A 22,281-nucleotide genomic window follows, 5' to 3' on the forward strand; every position below is an offset into this window, starting at 1 on the left:
CCAGCACCTGTTGTTTCCTGACTTTTTAATGATTGCCATTCTAACTGGTGTGAGATGGTATCTCATTGTGGTTTTGATTTGCATTTCTCTGATGGCCATGTTTATAAGAAGTGTTCAAAATCCCTTTTCGTTATTTCACCACACCACTTTAGGGAAAGAAATTGGTACATTAAAAGTCGAGGCTGGGCGCGGTGGCTTATGCCTGTAATCCTAGCATTTTGGGAGGCCGAGGCAGGCTGATAGCTTGAGCTCAGGAGTTCAAGACCAGCCTAGGCAACATGGCAAGACTCCTTCTCTACTAAAAATACAAAAACTTATCTGGGCGTGGTGGTCGCAGTTACTTGGGAGGCTAAGGTGGGAGGATCGCTTGAGCCTAAGGGGGTGGAGGTTGCAGTAAGCTGAGATTGCACCACTGCACTCCAGCCTGAGTGACAGAGTGAGACCCTTTCTCAAAAAAAAAAAAAGTTGAATAGTCTTTTCAAGTGTCATTTGCCATCCTAAACACTCGATTTTTCTTATTTCTCTCCCTGATGACCAGGAGTGTGAGAAAGAGGCTGCCTGTGTCATTATGTGTGCGTCGGTCAAGTATAATATCCGGGGTCCTGCCCTCATCCCAAGAATGAAGACCAAGCACCGAATCTACTATATCACCCTCTTCTCCATTGTCCTCCTGGGCCTCATTGCCACTGGCATGTTTCAGTTCTGGCCCCATTCTATCGAGTCCTCAAATGACTGGAATGTAGAGAAGCGTAGCGTCCGTGATGTGCCGGTGGTCAGGCTGCCAGCCGACAGTCCCATCCCAGAGCGCGGGGATCTCAGTTGCAGAATGCACACGTGTTTTGATGTCTACCGCTGTGGCTTCAACCCAAAGAACAAAATCAAGGTGTATATCTATGCTCTGAAAAAGTACGTGGATGACTTTGGCGTCCCTGTCAGCAACACCATCTCCCGGGAGTATAATGAACTGCTCACAGCCATCTCAGACAGTGACTACTACACTGACGACATCAACCGGGCCTGCCTGTTTGTTCCCTCCATCGATGTGCTTAACCAGAACACACTCCGCATCAAGGAGACAGCGCAAGCGTTGGCCCAGCTGTCTAGGTATCTCACACTGGTACAGCCCAGCGCCCAAGAGATACTTGAGTGGCCCTCAGGGAACTAAAGGGAAGGGAAGGATGGGAATGCTTCTGCTATTGAGTCGGCCTCCCGATGCTGTCTTCTTGCAGGACGGGGTGTGTTGAAGGGACTGACTTGCAGCACGAGGCCTGTGTGGCAGCGTCTGCCTGTGTGCCCGTGAAGAGTAGTCTGCCGTCTCCGGCACTACTGCTGTGGGTTCCCAGCCTCTTAGAGTTTCCAAACTTAGGGTGGCTCTTCTTCCTATATTCTTCCTTTTAAATCTAAACGTGCTCCCGCCTCCTCTTAGCACTTACATAATACACATTCACTGTAAGAAGTCTGAAAATACAGGTAAGCAAAAAGAAGAATCTAAGATTCATTCCGAAATCCTGCCTCTTAAGAGATAAACATTTTTAATATTTTGATGTTACTAAAAATATACATACACGTGTGTATATAGACGTTTTGTCCCAAATGGAATCACACAGTACATGCTCTTTTGCTTTTCCCCTTATATATCATGAATGTATGTCCAAATTATGACATAACTTTATGTTCTTTTACTATATAACCTTAAGGGTTGCATAGTATTCCATTTTGCCGATGTTCTACCGTATATTTAGCCAGGCTTCTCTAATGTATTTGTGTTTCTTTAACCAAATGGTGAACATTTGGATAGTTTTCAACTTTTCATTGTTAGAAGCAGTTCTGTATGGGACAAGCGTGAAGTACACGTCCGTCCATTTTTTCTGTCATGGAGCCCGACTTGTGTCTGATGTGCTTGTGGGATTTCCAGGAGTTTGCTTAGCATACCTGAGAAGCGGCCCTATTTGGGCTTGGGGATCCTTGGTACTTGTTATCCAGTAACTGACTCTTGTCTCTTCATAATGGACACATGAATTCTCCTACGTTTTAAATTTCTTGACAGGTGGGATCGAGGTACAAATCACCTGTTGTTCAACATGTTGCCTGGAGGTCCCCCAGATTATAACACGGCCCTGGATGTCCCCAGAGACAGGTAGGAGGCATATTCGGGGCTGTCCTTATGACGGGTTTCTGAGGATTAAGTAAATGCCAGATCCTTTTGTTCATATGAAATTATATTCCTAAATCTACCGCATACTTTGTAATCAGAATTGTTTATTAAACTAGAAAATTGTCCTAAGTATTTTCCTCCTGAAGATTTAAAAGTGCTTAAATCTTTTATGGAAAACCGGTTAGGGCCTATGTCCTGGCATAGCCTCTAAAACTGTTTTCCCACTCTGGGTCGTGCACTTCTGAGTGTAACACATCCAGCCCCCGAAAGTGTGCCAGGCTTGTGCTAGCTCTCTCTGAATTCGGGAGCATTTGCCACAAGTACATGCACAGTTTACTGAGAGAAGGCAGCGTGGATATGTCAAAGTGATACCCAAAGCCTGTAATGTAGAGGGCAATGGGGGCATGCTGATTCTCATTTACCTTCTGTTGTTTCAGTCAGCAGGGTTCTTTCCATCTGTCCCTCCCTCCCTGCCTGCCTGCCTGCCTTCATTACTGGCCCCTCTTGCCTTTCCTTCTTTCTAGAATAACCTTCCAAATAGGCAGATGTGGTGTGGGGTGGCCATGACTGCATGAGAGTGACTTTGAGTTCCCTCGCTGTATTTATCTGCCCTTTCCTCCACTGACTGAAACATTTGGGTGTGAACTTTCTTGGAAAGCTCTGGTATGAGGTGCTCCTTAAGGGACCTCCCTTAGCGCTTGGTTCAAGGCTTTGAGGAAAGTAGAAAGTTGGGGCCCCATATAAGGGTCCTGGGCAATACTCAAGGTATAGGATTGTTAAGAGTTCACCTAAACTCGTTTATCACCAGTCTTATTACAGTTGGCGTTTAACTCTTTAAAATCATTGTTACTGAAAAGGCAACGGCCTGAGCTATTAGCCCGAGAACAGCCTGAGGTTAGTTCTCAACTTGTTAGAGGCTAACATTATCAATTATGAAAATCAACACTTAGTACTCCTTTTCCCCAGAAGATTAAATCTAAACCTTCTTTGCTTTAAGTGATTATCTAAAGTCAGTTTTGAGTTTCTGTCTGGAAATACAATTATAACTAGAAGAGACAGACACCCCAGGACCACCCCTCAGCTTAGCTGTAGAGACCATTGTGGACGATAGAGGGCAGTCCGGGTGCACAAATGCTGTAGGAAGTGGCTGAACACAGGGCAATTGCGGATTTGGCTCTCAGCCCCAGAGCAGGTGTGCCTGTTCCTGAGTGGGCTACTGTTTTATGGATTTGGTTGTTCTGGGGAAGTGAAATACTTTGGAGAACAGAGAAGGGAAGGAAAAGAGCTGTTAGGAGTGCAGAGTCTCCATCTCCTTTTCTGGATTTCTTTGCAGAAAGGCTTCTTTCTGTTTGGGGCATTTCACTTTTTGCTGACATTTTGGTATATGCATCTGCATGGGAGTTGGATTTTATTTTTATGAAGTGCACATGTTAAATGCAGTTGCATTTCTCTGCAGGAAGGTGTCAAGTAGACAGGAGAAAGTGTGAGTACATGCTAGAGTTTAGGTGTTAGGATCAGGAAGGTTAAATAGTTTTTCCTGTGCGTATATTTTTGTAAGTGATTATAGCCAATCCTATAGCAGGTAATGAATCACCATCTAGTCCTTCTTTATCTTTGCATGTGGGAAATTTCATTTGGAAACTTAGGTGGCCATCTTGTTGGGTAAGGAATAGTAGATTTGTTTGTTAATTTTTTTTATCCTTTATCCTTGCTCCTGGATTCAAAGGAGGTAAGAACCGTGAATGCAGAATGGTTTTACGGGAGCTGCATGTCAGATTGTTTGGAAATTAGAAAACAGATGGGCGAGATTAGACAGCTGTAAGATCCCCTAAAGTTCAAAGTCGTAGGTGTGATTACTTAAAAATTATTTTACTCAAGGAAATACAATACAAGGACCTGCACTGAAGGGAAATGTCTTCTGCTCAGTGAATATGGCATTTTTTTATGCTGCTTAAATGTTTTTATATTTCTCTTGCATTTTAAAACAATCCATACACATGATACATATATACTTTGTACAAGGGTTGAATATGAATAGCATACAAGTGTATAAAGAGTAAAATGTAAAAACCTGCTTTGATTTCCTCCTCTGTTTTCACTCCCTTATTGAAAGATACTTATTGTTAAATATGATATATTTTTCTAGTCTTTGTTCTATGGATATAGACACAAGCACACGTACAAACCCATTTTATTTTAACTTAAGTGGGAGCGTATTTAATGGCTTATACATCCTTAATGACTTAACTGATGTTAGTTTTCTCAGATATGTTCTGTAATACTGTTACTACCTTGAATTTCTATTATCCTTTCTTGGCAAATATCTCTCACACGTTTCTACTTTTGTGTGGGTGTATATTTATTTACTTAAACTTATTATGGAAAATTTCACACGTATATAAAGAAGCGAGACTAGTACAGTGAACCCCACATATCCTCTGTCCAGCTTCCATAATCATTAGCTTGTGGCCCGTCTTGTTTCATCCTTACTCTCATCCACCTCCACCTCCGCTAGATTGTCTAGAAACAAATCCCAGACATTAGATCATTACATCTGTAAATATTTTTGTGTGAATCTCTGCATAATACAGCCTTTTCAAAAAATGTAACTAACTATAATACTATTATCATACCTAGGAAAATTAACAGTAATTTTTCCATATCAGTAAATAGTTAGTAAATATCTAGCCTTTGCTCATGTTTACCTGTCTCATAAATATTGTTTTACAGTTTGTTTGACTCAGTGAACAAATAAGGATGACCGATTGAATCGGTCTGCTTTTTGGGTTTTGTTTTGTGCAAAACCTGAAGCTTTATATTTGAGGAATTTGCAGGCCTGATTCCATGCATAGTTTAAAGGAAAGCGAAGGATAAACTTGCAGCCTCAGTGAATACTTAGATAGCAGGAGAGCTGGGAGAAAACATGCCCAACACTGGGTTAGGGAGGGTGGAGGATACGAGGCGACGGGGAGGAAGGCTCAGTGTCAGAGGAGACGTCCCAGAATCAGGCAGCCCTGCAAAGTGCTAAAAATGCTGGCGAGACCTCCAGTGATATAATACTTGGCCTGACCTGAGTCAGATCGTCATATTAATACTTCTTTAGCTGCAGGTTTTCTATTCAGTCTCTTGCAACTTTGGAACTGATCTCTGATTTTGGTATACATAATGGGAAAACAGAATGTGCTGTTCAGAAATTCACTTTTCAGTCAATGTAAAACATGTGTTCTGTAAAGCAAGGGATGCTTACAATATTTTCTCCATTATAATGTAATGAAGACCTTGGCAGAAGAAGATACAGTGCTTTAAAGTTAAAGTCTTGTCAGTAGCAGGGCTGGCAGGAGGCCAGTTTGACTAGCTGCAGTCGTGGCTCTTTTTGAGATGACAAACAGAGATTGCATGTGGATGATCTTCAGCGTAAGGCATGCTTCCGATTGCTACTTTCCTACTGCCAGTGCTGAACGTTCACCTTAACCCCCTGGAACAGAATAACAAGTTTGGGGCCCCAGGGACAGAATAACAGTAAAGGTTGATGTGATACACACCTGCTTCCTTTCTCTCCACATGCACACCCACTTCTCCTCTGGGGCTGTGAGTGTAATCGCCTAATCACCCACGACCCTGGCTTACCTGGACTGCCGGGTGCTTGAATATTGCATCCATAGACATGGATTGTCTGCTTGTCTGCACATAGGCCATGGGGCCCACAGAGTCTGCTTGCCATCATGGTCATGGAACCTGCCCAAATTCATGTTGGACGGATTCAGTGCTGCATGCTAATCAGGAAAAATAAGACCGTATGTTGGTACCAAGGATAGTCATTACATTTTACAGAGTAGACCGGCAGCTGGAGAAGTTTTTAGCCTGCACGTTACCTCATTCACCAGTTCTTGGTTTCATAAAGCTTAAACAAACAGAGTGGGATTTCCAGGGGTGGTTTCAAAATCTTTGAACCTAAACTGGTCATGTTAGAAGGGAATGTAGGTTGTCATCAGGGCCGGGAGGGGATTGGTAGCAATCAATACTGCAAAAAATGTGGTTTCTCAGTTCAGACATCTTGGCTCAGACTTTGTGGTGTGTGCAATTGGCAGAGTTCTGCCTTAGAAAGTGATTTTGATGGGTTTGGGGTCCTGGGAGAGAATAACAGTAAAAGTTGGTGTGATAAACACCTGCTTCCTTTCTCTGATGAAGTGTCATTGTACTACTTGCTGGATCCAGTTAAAACAATGTGGTCACTGTTTTCTAATTAAGGAGAGTAAAGGCTAATACAAGCAAACTGCAAGAGAAGGACTGAGGGTTTAATTCTAGGTTCTGCTTCCTGTATAGGGAATTGGGTTAATAAGACTAAGTAGCTGGAATGGACAGTGAGAGCTGGTGGAGGCTACGTGATTGACACGTAGCTCTGGGATGATGGTGGAAAGAACTGCTTGGGGCAGGGATTGAAGAGAGGCTGGGGTGTAAGCGATATTAGATGTGATACTTTCTGGCCACCACTGCTTTCCAGGCCCATTGTCTTCTGAGATTCCAGTCAGTGGTTGGTAAATGACTGCCCCAACCAGTCTTCCCATGCAGAACTGTTATTATTCCTGTTATTGTAAATGTGTTTAATTATAAAGTATGACTAGGGAGAGGTAAATGGGATCTGAGAAAGGTAGCAGAGAGGCTGTCCATAAGGTGTCCTCTGGGCTATGATGTGTTTTAAAAACTGGGAAGTAAGGAAAGGTTATTTAGGACCCTGGGGAAGGCTGGTGATTCAAGGATAGAATACAGCTGATGGCCCCGAGATGCGTGTATAAGGCATTTAACACAGTGTCTTTATAGAAAAATAACTCCGTAAACATTAGTTGGTTTTGATAATAAAGACTCAGTAATTCCTGTTCCTCTCCACAGTGTGTATCAGAATAAAGTCCTTCTTTCTCATCATTTAACAAAATCCTTTGCTCTCAGGGCCCTGTTAGCTGGCGGCGGCTTTTCTACGTGGACTTACCGGCAAGGCTACGATGTCAGCATTCCTGTCTATAGTCCACTGTCAGCTGAGGTGGATCTTCCAGAGAAAGGACCAGGGTAAGGTACATTCATCCCAGCCAGGTTTGCCTTTACTGAATCTGTGAGATGTTGATGAGGTTTAGTGTGGTGGGCATCAAAGCAACCAAAACATCAGTTCCAGGGCAGGGTCCCTGAGGCACCCATCTTTCCCACCTCCACGCCAGTCTCATTCATCCTGCAGTTTTCTCTATCTCCGTAAATTCACAGTGCTGTGTGCCAAGTTTTCTAAAGCAGGAATCCCTGTGGTATCCTTAACTCCTTTCTCTCCTTTGTTTCCTATATCAAAGTAGGAAGTCCTATTGATTCTACATCCTAAATACTTCCTAGGTCTATCTGCTCCCCGACTCCTCCTCCTCTACCCTAGACCAGGGAACTGTCATCTCTCCCCTGGGTTGCCGAAGCGGCTTCCTGTGTGGTTTCCCTGCCTCTGGTCTTGCTACCCTCAAGTCTGATCCTTGGCTTCACATTGCTCCTTAGGATAAGATTCACGTTGGTCCTTAGCCCACAGTCCTTAAAACGTCTTTCAAGGCTCTCTATCATCTGACTGCTATCTCCATCTTTAGCTTTGTGTCTGAGAACGTTTTACTTCTTTCAGTTCCTAGAACACGCTGTGCTGTCTCTCAGTTTTCTGGGCGGTAGACACACTCTCCACTGTCTGCAGACCTTCTTCCTCATCTTCATCGATCTAAAATCCTGCTTGTGCCTTAGGTTTCAGCTTGAAACCACCTTCTGGGGTGGGGTGGAGGGGGTACCTTCTTGGCCCCTGCACTGGCTCCTGTGCTTTGTGCTCACATAGCAGCCTGCACGTCTCCTAGAGTGACACATGTGATGCCCATCGTGATGTCTTGCTCAAAGCCTGTCTTGTTTAGATTTTGGATTTTGTACATGCAGTGAAGCTGAGGTTAGTTTTTTGTTTTTGCTTTTTTTTTTTTTTTGTGCTTTTTTAAGTGACAGAGTCTTGCTCTGTTGCCCAGGCTAGATTCAAACTCTTGGGCTCAAGCGACCCTCCTGCCTCAGCCTCACAAGTAGCAGGAACTGTAGGCCCATGCCACTGCATCCAGCTGTTTTTTTAAATTACCTTATCTTCAGTGTGTGGCATTTCTTGGCTCATATTTTAGTATATGAGGGAGTAAATGAAAAGGGCTGACAACATGGATGTGGAGCATGGATGTAACCTTTTTTTTTCTGTAGTCTATGTAAAAATTGTGCTGTTTCCTGGTGAGAATCTCAATAAGCTTTAAACAAACATAATAAAAGCATCCTTCACTTGTGTGGAAGTGCTCAGAAGCAGAGGTGACCGATATATAAATTGTGACACTAAAAATGTCATATTTGGTTTGAGAAATGGGTCTCATGGAAATAGTTTGCTTGGAGAACATTGGAACCATTCTTTAAGTATCTCAAATGTCCCCTTAGAAACCCTTGTGGACTCTGAGAAGTAAGATAACTTTTCTCAGGAGAAGACATCTCTCTCCTGTTTATGTTCTGCCATGTGGCCCGGGACCAAATTCTGAAACTTACATTAGCCATTCACTTAGCAAATTTTGTTATGTGGACGATGTGTAAAGCCCAGGTGAGCTTGAGACATTTTTGTTTCTACCCTTAGGCAAGTGCAGAGCAAGACTGAGTGGTTCATGAACTTGTTGCTTGAGATATCTTCCTGGATTTTTCTCCCTTCATGGACTCCCAGAGTTGACTTATTTTATTTTTAAAATTGAGAGTAATTTATATACCATAAAATTTACTGTTTTAATGTGCACAATTTCGTGGTTTTTAGTATATTTACAAAATTGTGCAACTATCATCAGGCCTACTACCTAATTCTAGAACATTTTCATCACTCCATAAACTTAATATCCAATAACAGTCAGTCCTTAACCTCTGTCCCCAGCAAGAATCCTTAATCTGCTTTTTGTCTCTATGGGTTTGCCTATTCGGGACATTTCCTATAAATATAATTATACAATAAATGGTCTTTTGTACCTGTCTTCTTTCACTTAGCATAATGTTTCCAAGGCTTATTCATGTCATAGCACGGAATCAGTACTTCCTTTGTTTTTCGGCTGAAAATTTCATCATATGAATATACCACATTTGGTTCATCTCTTCATCAGTTGATGGAAATTTGGATTATTTCCACCTGTTAGCTCTTAGGAATAATGCTGCTATGAACATTTGTATACAAGTTTTTGTGTAAAAGCTGGTTTCAGTTCTCTTGACCTAGGAGCAGAACTGCTGGGTCCTACGGTAGCTCTGTGTTTAACTTTTTGAGGAGCTGCCAAACTCTTTTACAAAGTGGCTGCACCATTTCACATTCCCACCAACCAAGTATAAGAGTTTCGATTTTCCCCTGTCCTCACTAACCCTTGTTATTGCCTGTGTTTTTTATTCTAGCCATCCTAGTGAATGTGAAGTCGTATCTTCATTGTGGTTTTGGTTTGCATTTCCCCACTGACTAATAATTTTGAGTATCTTTTCATGTGCTTATCGGCCATTTATATAACTTCTTTGGAGAAATGTCTATTCAGATCATTTGTCCATTTTAAAATTGAATTGTCTTTTTATTGTAGAGCTATAACAATTCTTTATCTATAACAGATGTTAGACCTTCATCAGATACATGATTTGCAAATGCTTTCTCCCATTCTATAGATTGCTTTTCACTTTCTTTTTTTTTCTTTTTTTTTGAGACGGAGTATTGCTTTTGTTGCCCAGGCTGGAGTGCAATGGCGCGATCTCGGCTCACCAAAACCTCCACCTCCCAGGTTCAAGTGATTCTCCTGCCTCAGGCTCCCAAGTAGCTGGGATTAGAGGCATGTGCCGCCATGCCCGGCTAATTTTGTATTTTTAGTGGAGATGGGGTTTCTCCATGTTGGTCAGGCTGGTCTGAAACTCCTGACCTCAGGTGATCCACCTGCCTTGGCCTCCCAAAGTACTGGGATTATAGGCGTGAGCCACTGCGCCTGGCCTCACTTTCTTGATAGTGTCCTTTGATGCACAAAAATTCCTCATTTTGATGAAGTCATATCTATTTTTCCTTTGGTTACTTGCAGTTTTGGTGTCATTTTAAAGAAACCATTGCGTAATCCAAGGCCATGAAGATTTACCCTTACGTTTTCTTCTAAGAATTTTACAGTTTTAGCTCTTACATTTAGATTTTTGGTTCATTTTGGTTAATTTTTGTATGTGGTATAAGGTGGGGGTCCAACTTCATTCTTTTGCTTGTGTATGTCTAGTTGTCTAAACACCACTTGTTGAAAAAACAAGTCTTCTTCCACTGAGTGGTCTTGGTACCCTTGGTTACTTGCAGGTCATAGATGTATGGGTTTATTTTTGGATTCTCAATTCGAATCTGTTGGTCTATATGTCTGTTATGCCAGTACCACATTGTCTTGGTTACCATAGCTTTGTATTAAGTTCTGAAATAAATGTAAGTTCTCCAACTTTGTTCTTCCTTTTTCTTTTTTTAAGAGACAAAGTCTCGCTCTGTCACTCTGGATTGCTGGATTGAATTGGTGGAATCATAGCTCACTGCAGCCTTGAACCCCTGGGTTCAGGCGATCCTCCTGCCTCAGCCTCCCAAGTAGCTAGGACTATAGGCACATGCCACCATGCCTGGCTGATTTTTTGTAGAGACAGGGTCTTGTGATATTGCCCAGGCTGTGTTCTTCTTTTTCAGAGTTTTTCTGACTATTCAAGGTCCCTTGCATTTTAATTAACTATTTTTGTTATAAGTGAATATAAATAAAAAAGTCTAAACTGTCTGTGCTTACACAACTACAAAACTGAAACAAATTTACAAATTAAATATAAGCACATCTACAAAACTAATAACATTCAGATTAACATAATTTAATATGATAGCTGATGCTGTTTCTTTGAAATGGGATTGCATCTTTTAGGTGAATATAGAGTTAATTATAGGTTTGCTGGGTTTGATGTGCCTATACTGTTGTATGTTGGGTGACAATGTACTTTTTTTTTTTAACCATGTTTTCTATTTGAACCATTAGAAGCTTCCCTTTAGATAGCATATTGTGACATCATTTATCTTCATATGGTGCAGATGCATGATTCATATTTTTTCCCAATATTTTATTATGAAAATGTCCAAACAGATAGCAAAGTTTAAAAAATTTTATAGTGAACATCATGTATACCCACAGCCTAGATTCTATCTGCGTTTTACTCTACTGCTTTATGATTTAGGTTTTAAGCGTTTCGCTCATCTCATCAGCCCACTAAATACAAACTTGGAAGTTGAATAGTTTTTAGTAGTATTCATCATTAAATATGAGCAAAACTATTCCCATACTAAGTTTTTGGATTATCATCAAAATGAAAATACACAAATAATTCTTATAGTGAATTCATGGACAGAAGAAACTGGTATAATTCAGTGCCCTATTTCGAGGTTAGATTTTCATAAACTCAGAAAAGATGGTCTACATTAGCCCAGCTGGTACCCTCTGGGGCGGTACAAGTTTCTGTTATGTGCCTAGGATCTTAATTTGGCATATTTATGTAGCATGAGATAGAAATAACTGTAAGTAGAGAAAAGAGTTACTTCTCTGTTTGCTGCTTCTGTGAGCTTTACTTAAATCTGTTGTGTGATTTAAAAAGTTTTTATTCAGTTCTTTTTCTCTTTTCTTCCTCCTAAAGTTGTTCTGGAAATTATTTAATTCAATTCAGTTGAGTTCAGTTCACTTCAAGTCAAACCTTTATTGAAGGCCTGTTTGGACCAAATATTGGGCTAGACTGCTGGCTGTCATCAGGAGAAAGGGAATGATTTTGTTCCCCAGGGGACATTTGGCTATATATACATGTATATACATTTTTGACTGCCATGACTGTGGGGATATATGTCAGAGGGTCCTGAAGACCACTTCCAGTTACTATGATTTGCCAGGAGGGCTCCATGACTCAGCATATAATTGAACTAATGTCTGTGACTTACTACAGCAAAAGGATGCACAGCACAGTCAGAGAGTTAGAAGGCGCATGGGGTGAATCTGGGGGAAACCAGGCACAAGCTTCCAAGCACCCTCTTCCAGGGGAGTGCACAGGATGTGCTCAGTTCCCTCAGCAGCAAGCTGTGACAACACCTGTGAAATGCTGTCAACCAAGGGAGCTTGTCAGAGACTTGGCACCCAGGGCCTTTCTTAGGAGCTGATTGCATAGGCTGTCTCTGCCTGGCACGTGCCAAACTTCCAGATTCCCAGAAGGAAAGCATGTGTTCAGCATAAGCCACGTGTGTGTGTGCAGTTTGAACACAGGGAGCCACTCTTATCATTCCCAGGGATGATGGGAACCCTCTCCAAATCCAAGTTTCAAGATGACAGCCAAAAACCAAACTTATAAGCAAACCTTTCTAAGGAGAACACTCAGGCCTGCTATGTTAATCCTTCTCTGCACAGGACAGGGCAGCCCCCAACAAGAAGAAGTATGGAGTGCAAATGTCAGCAGCGCTGGGGTTGAGAAACCCTGGGTGAGGCAGAGAGTGGCATGTGAGGACTGGTCTGCTAGGACTGCTCAGCTGCCTGTGGGCCTCTGTCTTAAGTGCACTTTTCTTAAGACCACTTGAACCAAACTCTCTCTTTATTGTTTAATCCCTCTCATATAATCTAGCTCTCTTATATTGGTTTAGGACTCTTGATCCCTTTCAGATTTAATCCAGGGAAGAAAACTGCAAATAAAAGCTTTAGTGAAAATAAAACAAAGGAGAAAAACCACTCCAAACAGTAAAACTCATTTTCAAATAATTAGTTTCAGAGATTTAGATACATCGATATATAATTAGTTTCAGAGATTATATATTGGTGGTATTTTCCTAGTAATTTAGTGTCTCTAATTTTTATGTATAACTCAGCCGGAATTAATATCTTTAACTGGATCCTTTGAAAAGGTGTTAGTTAGTTTCTAAAGTTCTGTGGTTCAATAACCCGATAGGAGCGTCTCTTTTATCTTCAGGGTAGCACCGAAAGGTCAGTCTGCACTGAGCATGAACCTACCTCTGCTGGCCAATTTCTTCAAGTTGGCTTGGGCCCGTGCTGTCCATTTTGGTGCCAGCTTGCAGTCTGGCCATGCTCTTGTGGTGTTAACTTTTATATAAGAACATCTCCCACCACCACCCCTCCCTGCCCCCGAAAACCCAGACAAAAAAAAATAAAAAAGTGAAGACAGGTTCAGACTCATCGTCCTGCCAGGGACTTGGGAGAAGGCAGGGTGGGCCACCTCGTGGCAGTGTTTTGGGTTTGTTGGTCCTTGTGAGAGTTGCTGTTTAAGGGAATTCCCACATCTCTTGTGGGCTATACAGAATAGCGAGAGCTTTGCTTTTATTTTTGTTTTAAATCTCTGTCAGTATTTGTTCAATGGAAAGCGGATGATTGTTGCTATTGATAGCTGCTTCTCACAGCTGTTTTGGCCTCAGCTGGAATTCTTGTCATTTTCCTTCTAAAAGGAACTAAATTGGGAGTTTACAACTGTTACTATTGAGGGAGACTTCAAGTTCTCAGCATGGTTTTGCTTAAACTTAGATATCAGTGCTGCTAGGAGACATGAAAGCCATAGATAGTCATTTTAGCCTTTAAAAGAAAAACAAATCCACCTTAAAATGTAGTTGGCTTAAAACTAAAATGGGCATACTCCTTCAACCATCTGCCCTGTCAGGGACAGCCAGCATGCAAGCAGGGGACACATTTTTAGACTCGTTCACATCTACACATTTATGTTGAAAATGGAGTAGCAGTGGAGTGGGGATCCAGTGATCCTGGTAACTGAATGTCTAAAATAGAACTTTATTTCTTATCAGTGAAAGCTAACCCAGAGTCTTTCTTCAGAATTTCTTTGAGCACCACACATCAACATCTGTATTTATTTCTGTATCTGTACAGATAGATGTCTATATATTGTATTGAAAACCATGCATTCATCTCAGTATCTCTAGTTCCATCCGACACTGCAGGGGCATTCTGGTTCTCTCTCTTTCCATATTTGTAACTCCCTTCTCTGACTCCTAGAAATCTGGCTCCCATTATCCTCAATATCTTTACTTATTTGATCAACCCTCTTGTATTAATCAAACTTCTGTTGTCCCCCTGCCCCCACACTGCACAGAGGCCTTCCCTACCCCTCCTCATCCCTGCTCAGACTCTGACCCCCCATGTTGTGCTGTTCTGCACCCTCCTGGCACAGATGCCTTCCTCACACTTCTTGGGTTCTAGCATTGGAGTGATGCTATCATTACCACCATTCTCCCCACAATTTGGGCACCCTTCTCAGCCTGCCCAGGCTCTAACACTCTGTTATGAGCTGCCCAGATGCCCTCCTAACCTCACTTGGTCTCCAGCATCCCCATAACCCTTACCCCAGCACAGAAGCCTTCTTTTCCCTTCTGGGGCTCTGACATCCTGCGCCAGGCTACCTTACTACTCTTCTCTTAAGCAGAAGCTCCCACCCCACTAGGACTTGAACATTCCACATGCGCCTTCTTCCCCACCCGACCATGCAGAAATGCCCTCTGGGACTCCAACACTCTATGCACTTCTGCCTGGACAGCCTCTTCACCCCTCTTGGATGCCCACCTGTTTATTCTTTTTCTGGAGAGGGTAGAACACTAGTTTTGTGCTATCAGCTCTACTTAAAGAGAAAGGCTCCAGAAACATCCATGAGATCCTTCAAAGAACCAGGATCTTATGGTTTGGAAAGACCTTTAAAGACCATTTAGTTGAAGCATGAGTTTTCAGTAACTTTTTCCTGAAAAAGTTTCTGGTTTATATTGAAAAATCACCAACTCACAAGACAGTCCATTTCATTTTTGAATAGCTTTAGTTATTGAGGAAGTTTCCCTGCTTGTCTTGTGGGTTTGACTATAAATTTTCCTCTAGTTTAAACAGGTAAGTTTGATTATAGAAATAATTTGAGCAAAAATGGTGTTTACTTTGAGATGAACCGCGTGTGCTCCCTATATGTGATCTCGCCATCACTAAGTCATCCTCTGAAAATTAATACTTTTACAAAAGAAAAATTACTGAGGCTCAGGGCTGGGAGTAGAACTCAAAAGCCTGTTTCAATGTCTACAAAGAATACTTTTGGCTATAAATATTCAACATATTGCTCAATAAATTGTAATTTAGGAAGAAATGGGCCAGGAAAAAGGAACCAGTCTGTACAGCTGATCCAAACCATCTCCCTGCTGGGTTGCTGCTGTATATCTTTCTTATCTCACTTACCCTCACCCTGGCCTCTGACTCTCGCCTACCTCGTGGAACGGCTCCATTAAGTAGAACTTTCTGCAGTAAGTACATGGTCTACATTTGTGCTGTCAGGCAGCCCCCAGCCACGTATGGCTATTGAGCACTGGCAATGGGCCTAATGTGACTGACAAACTGAACTTTTAATTTTATTTACTTTTAATTAGTTTAATTTAAATGGCCTCAGGTGGCTAGTCGCTATTAGACAGTGAAGTTCTAGGGAGTCTGCTGGTTCCTTTTTTTCTTAATTGTGATGTGGGAAGTGCCTTTTGCTCTTAGTTCAGCCAAAAAAAGAATTGATTCTGAGGATGTAAAAGCAGTCTGGCTGTGGTATAGGTTGCTCTTTTCTCTGGGTTTATTTGACTAGTCTGGCTGGTTAGGCGGGTGTTCACCTTCACTCATTGCTTTATGTGATTTGGACCTGAAGCTTAATCCTCTGTAAAAGAAGGTGACCTTCTCAGTTAGAGTATAATTATTGAGTGAGATGCTCCCCAGCTAGAACTTCCAAACAAGTCTGAGTAACTAAGCGAAAGTAACAATTACCGTTCTCTCTTCAAAGCCAAAAACAATTAAAAAAAAAAAAAAAAAAGGATGGGTTCACAAACTCTAGGTTGCATGGTGGCGTTGCCTCTGAGAGATATGTAGTCCTAGTATTTTCCCTGGGCTGTACCAGTTTGAGCTGGATTTCACTGGGTGTTGCTTCTAGGCCTGATGAGTGTTTCATTTCTTCCTGGAACATGCATTCTGTAATTCTTCTCTTTGTCACTGATTCCTTGTGATCCCTCGGCCTAAACAGATTGAGTATCTCTTATCCAAAATGCTCAGGACCGGAAGTGTTTTGGATTCCTGATTTTTTCAGATTTTAGAGCATTCGCATTATACTCTTGGTTGAGCATTCCAAATCCAGAAATCTAAACTGTTTCAATGAGTGTTTCTTTTGAGCATCATGTTGGCATCCAGAAAGTTTTGGATTTTGGAGCATTTTGGATTTCAGATTTACAGACTTGATATGCTCAACGATATAGCTTTTATGTTCTGCACTCTGTCTGTCTTGTGGGGGTCTTGTCTTACAGGAAGGAATTACTTCCCATCTGGTCTCCCCAAAATCGTCCCCTTGACTTCAGGCTTACTAACTTTGTGTTCCCATTTCTGTCTCTTGTGAAGATCTGCATGGCACTAGACCCTTGGAGATCTTTCTTTCTCTGTTTTCTTTACACATCCTTGCCATCCAGATGTTAAGACTAGAGATTCCAGGCTTTAATGAAGATCGTTTTTTCTACTTCTTGTTTTCAACTACCAATTCGGTCTCCCTCCCATTTATGTGGCCTTGATGATGGGGACTTTCCCTGGAGCCTCTCCATTGCACAGGGATGCTGTTCGACAGCCAGGAGGAGCCCTTTCCAGAGTCCTTCGGTTGCATGCCAGTGCTTCCCATCGAGCTTCCCTCTTCCCCCATTTGAAGAATGCAGCCAGCTTCCAGTGCCTTTTAGATCGGGGACTCAGATGTAACTAAGACAACACTTTGATGTGCCTTCCAAATAATCAGTTAGTTTCTTTCTACATACACACACACATATTTATAGCATGCGCTGTCAGCTTAGCATATTATAAGCATTTCCTCACAATATCAAGAACTGTTCCCAAATAAGATTTGTTATGATTGCATAATATTTCAGTGTGTGAATGAATCATATCTTACCTTCTCACAATATATAATATGTTAAATATTTACTAATACTACAGAAGATAATTTTTAAAAAAAATCAGTGGATGTCAAGACTGGTAAGGAAACACTTAGTGCCATAAGTTTAATATCAAAGTTTGTCTTACCTTGACTAACATAGCAGCTGCAATTTGCCAATCACCTGTTTTTTCCCTTGTAGTCCGCGGCGATACTTCCTCATATCGTCTCAGGTGGGTCTCCATCCCGAGTACAGAGAAGACCTAGAAGCCCTCCAGGTCAAACACGGAGAGTCAGTGTTAGTGCTTGATAAATGCACCAACCTCTCAGAGGGTGGCCTTTCTATCCGTAAGCGCTGCCACAAGCACCAGGTCTTCGATTACCCACAGGTGCTACAGGTGAGTGTCATTCATTACCTCTCCCAAGGCTCGGTGGATGTTGCTTCCATGGGTTAAAATTGAGCCCAACAATCCTGAGTTGTTTTCCACATGCAACTAGAATTACCCAAGGGGAAGAAAACGTAGCATTGCTCTTTACTGGACACGTAGCATTGCTCTTTACTGGACACGTAGACCTGAAGGTACTTGGATGTCTGGTGTCTTGTGTTTGTGCAAAGCTGCTTGGCCTATGAGAGTTCATACTCCTTTCAGATATTCATTGTACTTCAAAAACACAAATCTCATAGATTCACAGAGAAGCCACATGGACAAATCAGGCAAATGTATCTTGCTTTTACCCCTGTATTCATAAGGCAGTCCAGAGAAATTTTCTTCTTTGAGGTGGCAGCTTGCATCCCTTGACCATACTGGCCTACAGAGCCACAGTGAACTTCCCCTGGAGTGAAGGGGTTTGGGGGTTGTTTTTATCGTTTTGGTATTTGGTGTTCTTGCCACCTTTAGCATGTCCTGTCAGTAGCATGTCCTTTATTTACATAATGGGAATGGCTGTACTTCTATAACCACAGGGAAAGCAGTCCCTTTGGGGATGTTTTATATGTAGGATATTTGACATTCCAATGGTATGGGGGCTAGGAAATGAGAAATTGAGCTTTGTTTACTTAAATATTTAAAATGGACACAGGTTAGTTAAAGAAGAAACATAAAGGAGCTGGTGTGATTTTTTTTTTTTTTTTTTAAATCTCCAGAGAGTTGCCTATACCAGGATTGTAAAAATACACTCAAAAAGTGCTGCACTCCCTCTGGAATGTCTGGCTGGTAACAGTGGTGATGAGGGCAGGAGTATTTATAGTAACCTTTGTCTAGACAGGAAAAATGGTTATCAGCACATGTGTCCACATCTGGATGCTGACTCTCGAGGTCAGGGGAGCTTTCCACCTGCACCTCCGGGCACCATGATGACTTCTCTTCCCCTCCTCTTGCTGCTTTTCTCATTTATCCCCAGAGGTGTTTGGAATATCGAATTCCTTTATTTCTTTTACTGAACTTTCCTTTTCTCTAGCTTTAAAGATTAGTGTTTTTTAAATTGTTGTTGTTTTTGTTTTGTTTTGTTTTTTAATCTCTTCCCCTCCTTAAGAGGCAAAAACTAGGAGAAACAGAAAGTTAGATAGTTAGGGTCTCTGTATTTTGGTTTACCTATTGCAACTGTTTTTTCTGTGGTACATCTCTCCTTTTCCCAAGTATTCCCCACATTGAGGGGGTTTGAGGAAGTGAATGAGGAAGACATTTTTCATTAGATTTCTTTTTTTTATAGAACATATCAGTCTTAACATCTTTTCAGAGGCATTGAATTCATGAAATGAATATCTTCTATATAAAAAGCACACTATTAGATGCTATGGGGGGTAGAAAGATGAAAAGAGATTTGATACCTTCCCTATAGGGGGTCTTGTAGAGAGCCTGAAATTCCCAGACAAAATAATTCCATTATAAGGTAGGCTGAGGTAAGTACTGTAAGAGATGTCAGACAGTGTGCTGTGGTGTGTTTACATAGTACACTAGGGCCTAAAGAGACCCCTTTGCGGAAAGTCACATTGTTAACTGTCTAGAGGAAGACTTTGAACATTTTCAGAAGGCCAACAGTGGTGGCACTGAAGCAATACTGAAGAGCAGAAATATTAATACAAAACATTGCAGCTATTTAAACTTTTCAAGTTTTACAGGTGTGAGCTGTTGTCTTTTGGCATTTTTGTGTCAAGATGCCTCAGTATTGCTTGGCGTCAACCCTTGTAGAAACTTTGTGGTCTATAGGGATCAAAGTTAGTGGATCAGCAAAACTAGTTTGTAATCTCCTACCTCTTTGTGTTCCTGCAGGAGGCTACTTTCTGTGTGGTCCTTCGTGGAGCTCGGCTGGGCCAGGCAATATTGAGCGATGTGTTACAAGCTGGTTGTGTCCCAGTTGTCATTGCAGACTCCTATATTTTGCCTTTCTCTGAAGTTCTTGACTGGAAGAGGTGGGTAGTACCTTCTGGTAAACTCTACACTAGTGGTTCTGCGTGTATTATAAATAAAATCCCCTCAGGTCATTGTAATGTATACCCTGGTTCAAGAACTACTACAGATGGTTTTTCTCTGTTTTCCATCAAGAGGGTTCGTACATTGGCCTAGAGCAGTTCACAAACTGAGGCCAGTTTGCAGGCCGGCTGTTTTTGTAAGTCAAGTTTTATTGAAACACAGCCATGTCCCTTCCTTTATGTATAGTCTGGCTGTTGTTGTGTCACATTGGCGGAGTTGAGTAATTGCAACAGAAATTGGATGACATGCAGGGCTTAAAATATCAGTATCTGGCCTTTTATCACAGGGATCCCCACATCCCGGACTGTGGCCTGTTTGGAGCCGGGCTGCACAGCAGGAGGTGACCAGCGGGCCACTGAGCATTACCACCTGAGCTTTGCCTCCTGTTAGATCAGTGGTGGCATTAAATTGCCACAGGAGCGTGGACCGTGCTGTGAACTGTGCATACAAGGGATCTAGGTTGTGCTCTCCTTATGAGAATTCAACTAATGCCTGATGATCGGCGTGGAACAGTTACATCCCCAAACGATTCCCTGCCAAACCCAGTCCGTGGAAAAATTGTCTTCCACAAAACCGGTCCCTGGTGCCGAAAAGGTTGGGGACTGTTGCTTTTCGGAAAATGGTTACCAACTGCAAGCCTAGACCAGTGTTCAACTCTGACTGCAGAGTAAACTCACCTAGAGAACTTAAAAAAAAAAAAAAAAAAAAAAAAGCCTTGCCTAATTCTTGGGTGCTCTGAATGTTAAAGCTCCCAGGTAATTGTGATTTGTAGTCAGAGTTGAGAACCACTGGTCTACAGTCTCTAGCGATTTTGCATAATGTTGTAGCTGGTGGTGGAGGCCCTCCATGTAGATGAAAGCTTAGGGACATTCCCGGTGTACAGATGGACCCAGTTCCATTCTACTGGGTATTCGCCATTTATATTGCAATGAACAGAATAGCCCTCTATTTTCATTCTTCGTTTTCCCAAGATTTTGCAGGTTGAAGGTTGTTGAAAATTAATTCCATTCATATCTATCTCTCAGTCTTTTCCTTGCCTCAAATGTTTACTGGTTTTTCCCTCTCCCAACTTTTTCGATATTTCTGTCCAAATCTGATCACCACAGTATTTGAACAACTTGAATAGCTCTGGTTCATTCATTCATTCATTCATTCATTTATTCATTCATCTCACATTGATTGGAAAGCCTCTTGTGAGTAACATAGAGTCTCTGTTTCCAAGGAGACTAGAATCTAGTGAGAGAAGATAAACCAGTGATAATGTTTTATGGTAAATGTCAGAGCAGGTGTATGCACAGGGGACCGTGGAAACCCAAAGAGGAGAGAGCCTAACTGCCTAACTCAGCTTGAAAGAAGAGAGCAAGTAGTTATTTTTCATGTCTTAGAGAAGCGATGAGCCACTTCCAGCATTTATCTCCCAATGAAAGCATTCATTAAGTACCTTTTATTTACTAAGTACTACCTTAAGTGTAGGGAGACAATCAAGGCCAAACCTGTTCTTGGGGACACTCATGGTATAGTGGTGGAAGACAGAGGAGTAAATCAGCAGTTACCAAATCCTGTGATGAGACAGCTGTGACTGGATGGGATGCCAGGAGGAGGGGGAGACACACACTGTCATTGGCCGTGGCATTGGTGAGGGCTTCACAGAGGCGGTAACTCTAAGCTGAGTCTGAATCTAGATCTGCTTGGGTTGTGCTAATTATGGATTGAAAGTCAGAAGGCCTAGGTTGAGATAACCAGCTCTCTTACTGGCTGACTTTTTGATCTGAGCAAATGACTTAATCTTCTTTGAGTCTCAGTTCTCCCATCTGTATAGTGGAAATCATTTACTTAACAAATGTTTATCAAGTGCTCACTGTGTGCAAGGCAGTAATATACCAGGTACTGAGGATACACTGGTGAGTGGAGCCCGGCACACTTGCTGTCCTAATGGAGTGGCCAAGTTTGCAGAAGTGAGGGTTAGAGTTTAATCTTTAATTTATACAAATGTAATTACAAACTCTGCTAAATGTAATGAAGGAAAAGTGTTTGTCGAGTCCTCTCTTTCTCTTACCCACCACATCTAATCTGTTAGCAAACGCTGTGGGCCGTACCCTGTCATTCCCGTCATCAAGTCTTCCCTCATCTGCATCTGTTGCCTGGCTTTTGCAGTGTTCCCCAGCTGTTCTCTCTGCTCCTGTTCTTGCTTTCCTGTAGTTTATTCTAACACTTTAGATGGAATGATCCTGTTAGAACATGATTAGGTTATATCATGCTTTTGCCCAAAACCCTCTCATGGCTTCCCATCTCAGAAAAAAAGCACAAGTCTTTCAGTGGCCTACAATACTCTTTGCTGTGACTCTATCTGTCCCATTTCTTCTTTCCTGGTATTATTCTCTGCCTTATTTACTCTGCTCCAGCCACAATAGCCTCCTTGCTGTTCCTGGAACTTGGCTTCCATGGTGCTTCTTCAGGGCTGTTTGCTTGTTAGACTTTTTGCCTGGAATGCTGTTCCCCCAAGACCCCAGGTGGCTCCTTCTCCATCTTGCTCCGAAGTCTTCTCCCTGTCTCTTATACACATCTAGATGTGTATAAGAGACAGGTTGAGATGGAATGAATGCTGGTCATTTAAAACAGTGTACTTTTGGGTTATTTGGGTCCAAAGAGACATACTTAGAGTCAGAAGACTTGGGTTTG

General features: G+C 42.0%; 1 protein-coding gene across 2 annotated transcripts in view; it reads left to right on the top strand.

Moving 5' to 3' along the window:
* EXT2 (exostosin glycosyltransferase 2) overlaps positions 1 to 22,281 on the top strand; it is a 161,070-nt gene that overhangs the window by 12,651 nt on the left and 126,138 nt on the right. For both annotated transcript variants that reach the window (XM_012001352.1, XM_012001351.1), the window contains exons 2-6: positions 539 to 1,104; positions 2,048 to 2,137; positions 7,100 to 7,216; positions 17,334 to 17,529; positions 19,402 to 19,541. In XM_012001352.1, the coding sequence (XP_011856742.1) occupies positions 569 to 1,104; positions 2,048 to 2,137; positions 7,100 to 7,216; positions 17,334 to 17,529; positions 19,402 to 19,541 (1,079 nt within the window). In that variant the 5' untranslated portion in view covers positions 539 to 568. The remainder of the gene's footprint in view (positions 1 to 538; positions 1,105 to 2,047; positions 2,138 to 7,099; positions 7,217 to 17,333; positions 17,530 to 19,401; positions 19,542 to 22,281) is intronic.

Source organism: Mandrillus leucophaeus, unplaced genomic scaffold (genome assembly GCF_000951045.1).
Source record: "Mandrillus leucophaeus isolate KB7577 unplaced genomic scaffold, Mleu.le_1.0 Scaffold66, whole genome shotgun sequence".
Classification (NCBI taxonomy): domain Eukaryota; kingdom Metazoa; phylum Chordata; class Mammalia; order Primates; family Cercopithecidae; genus Mandrillus; species Mandrillus leucophaeus.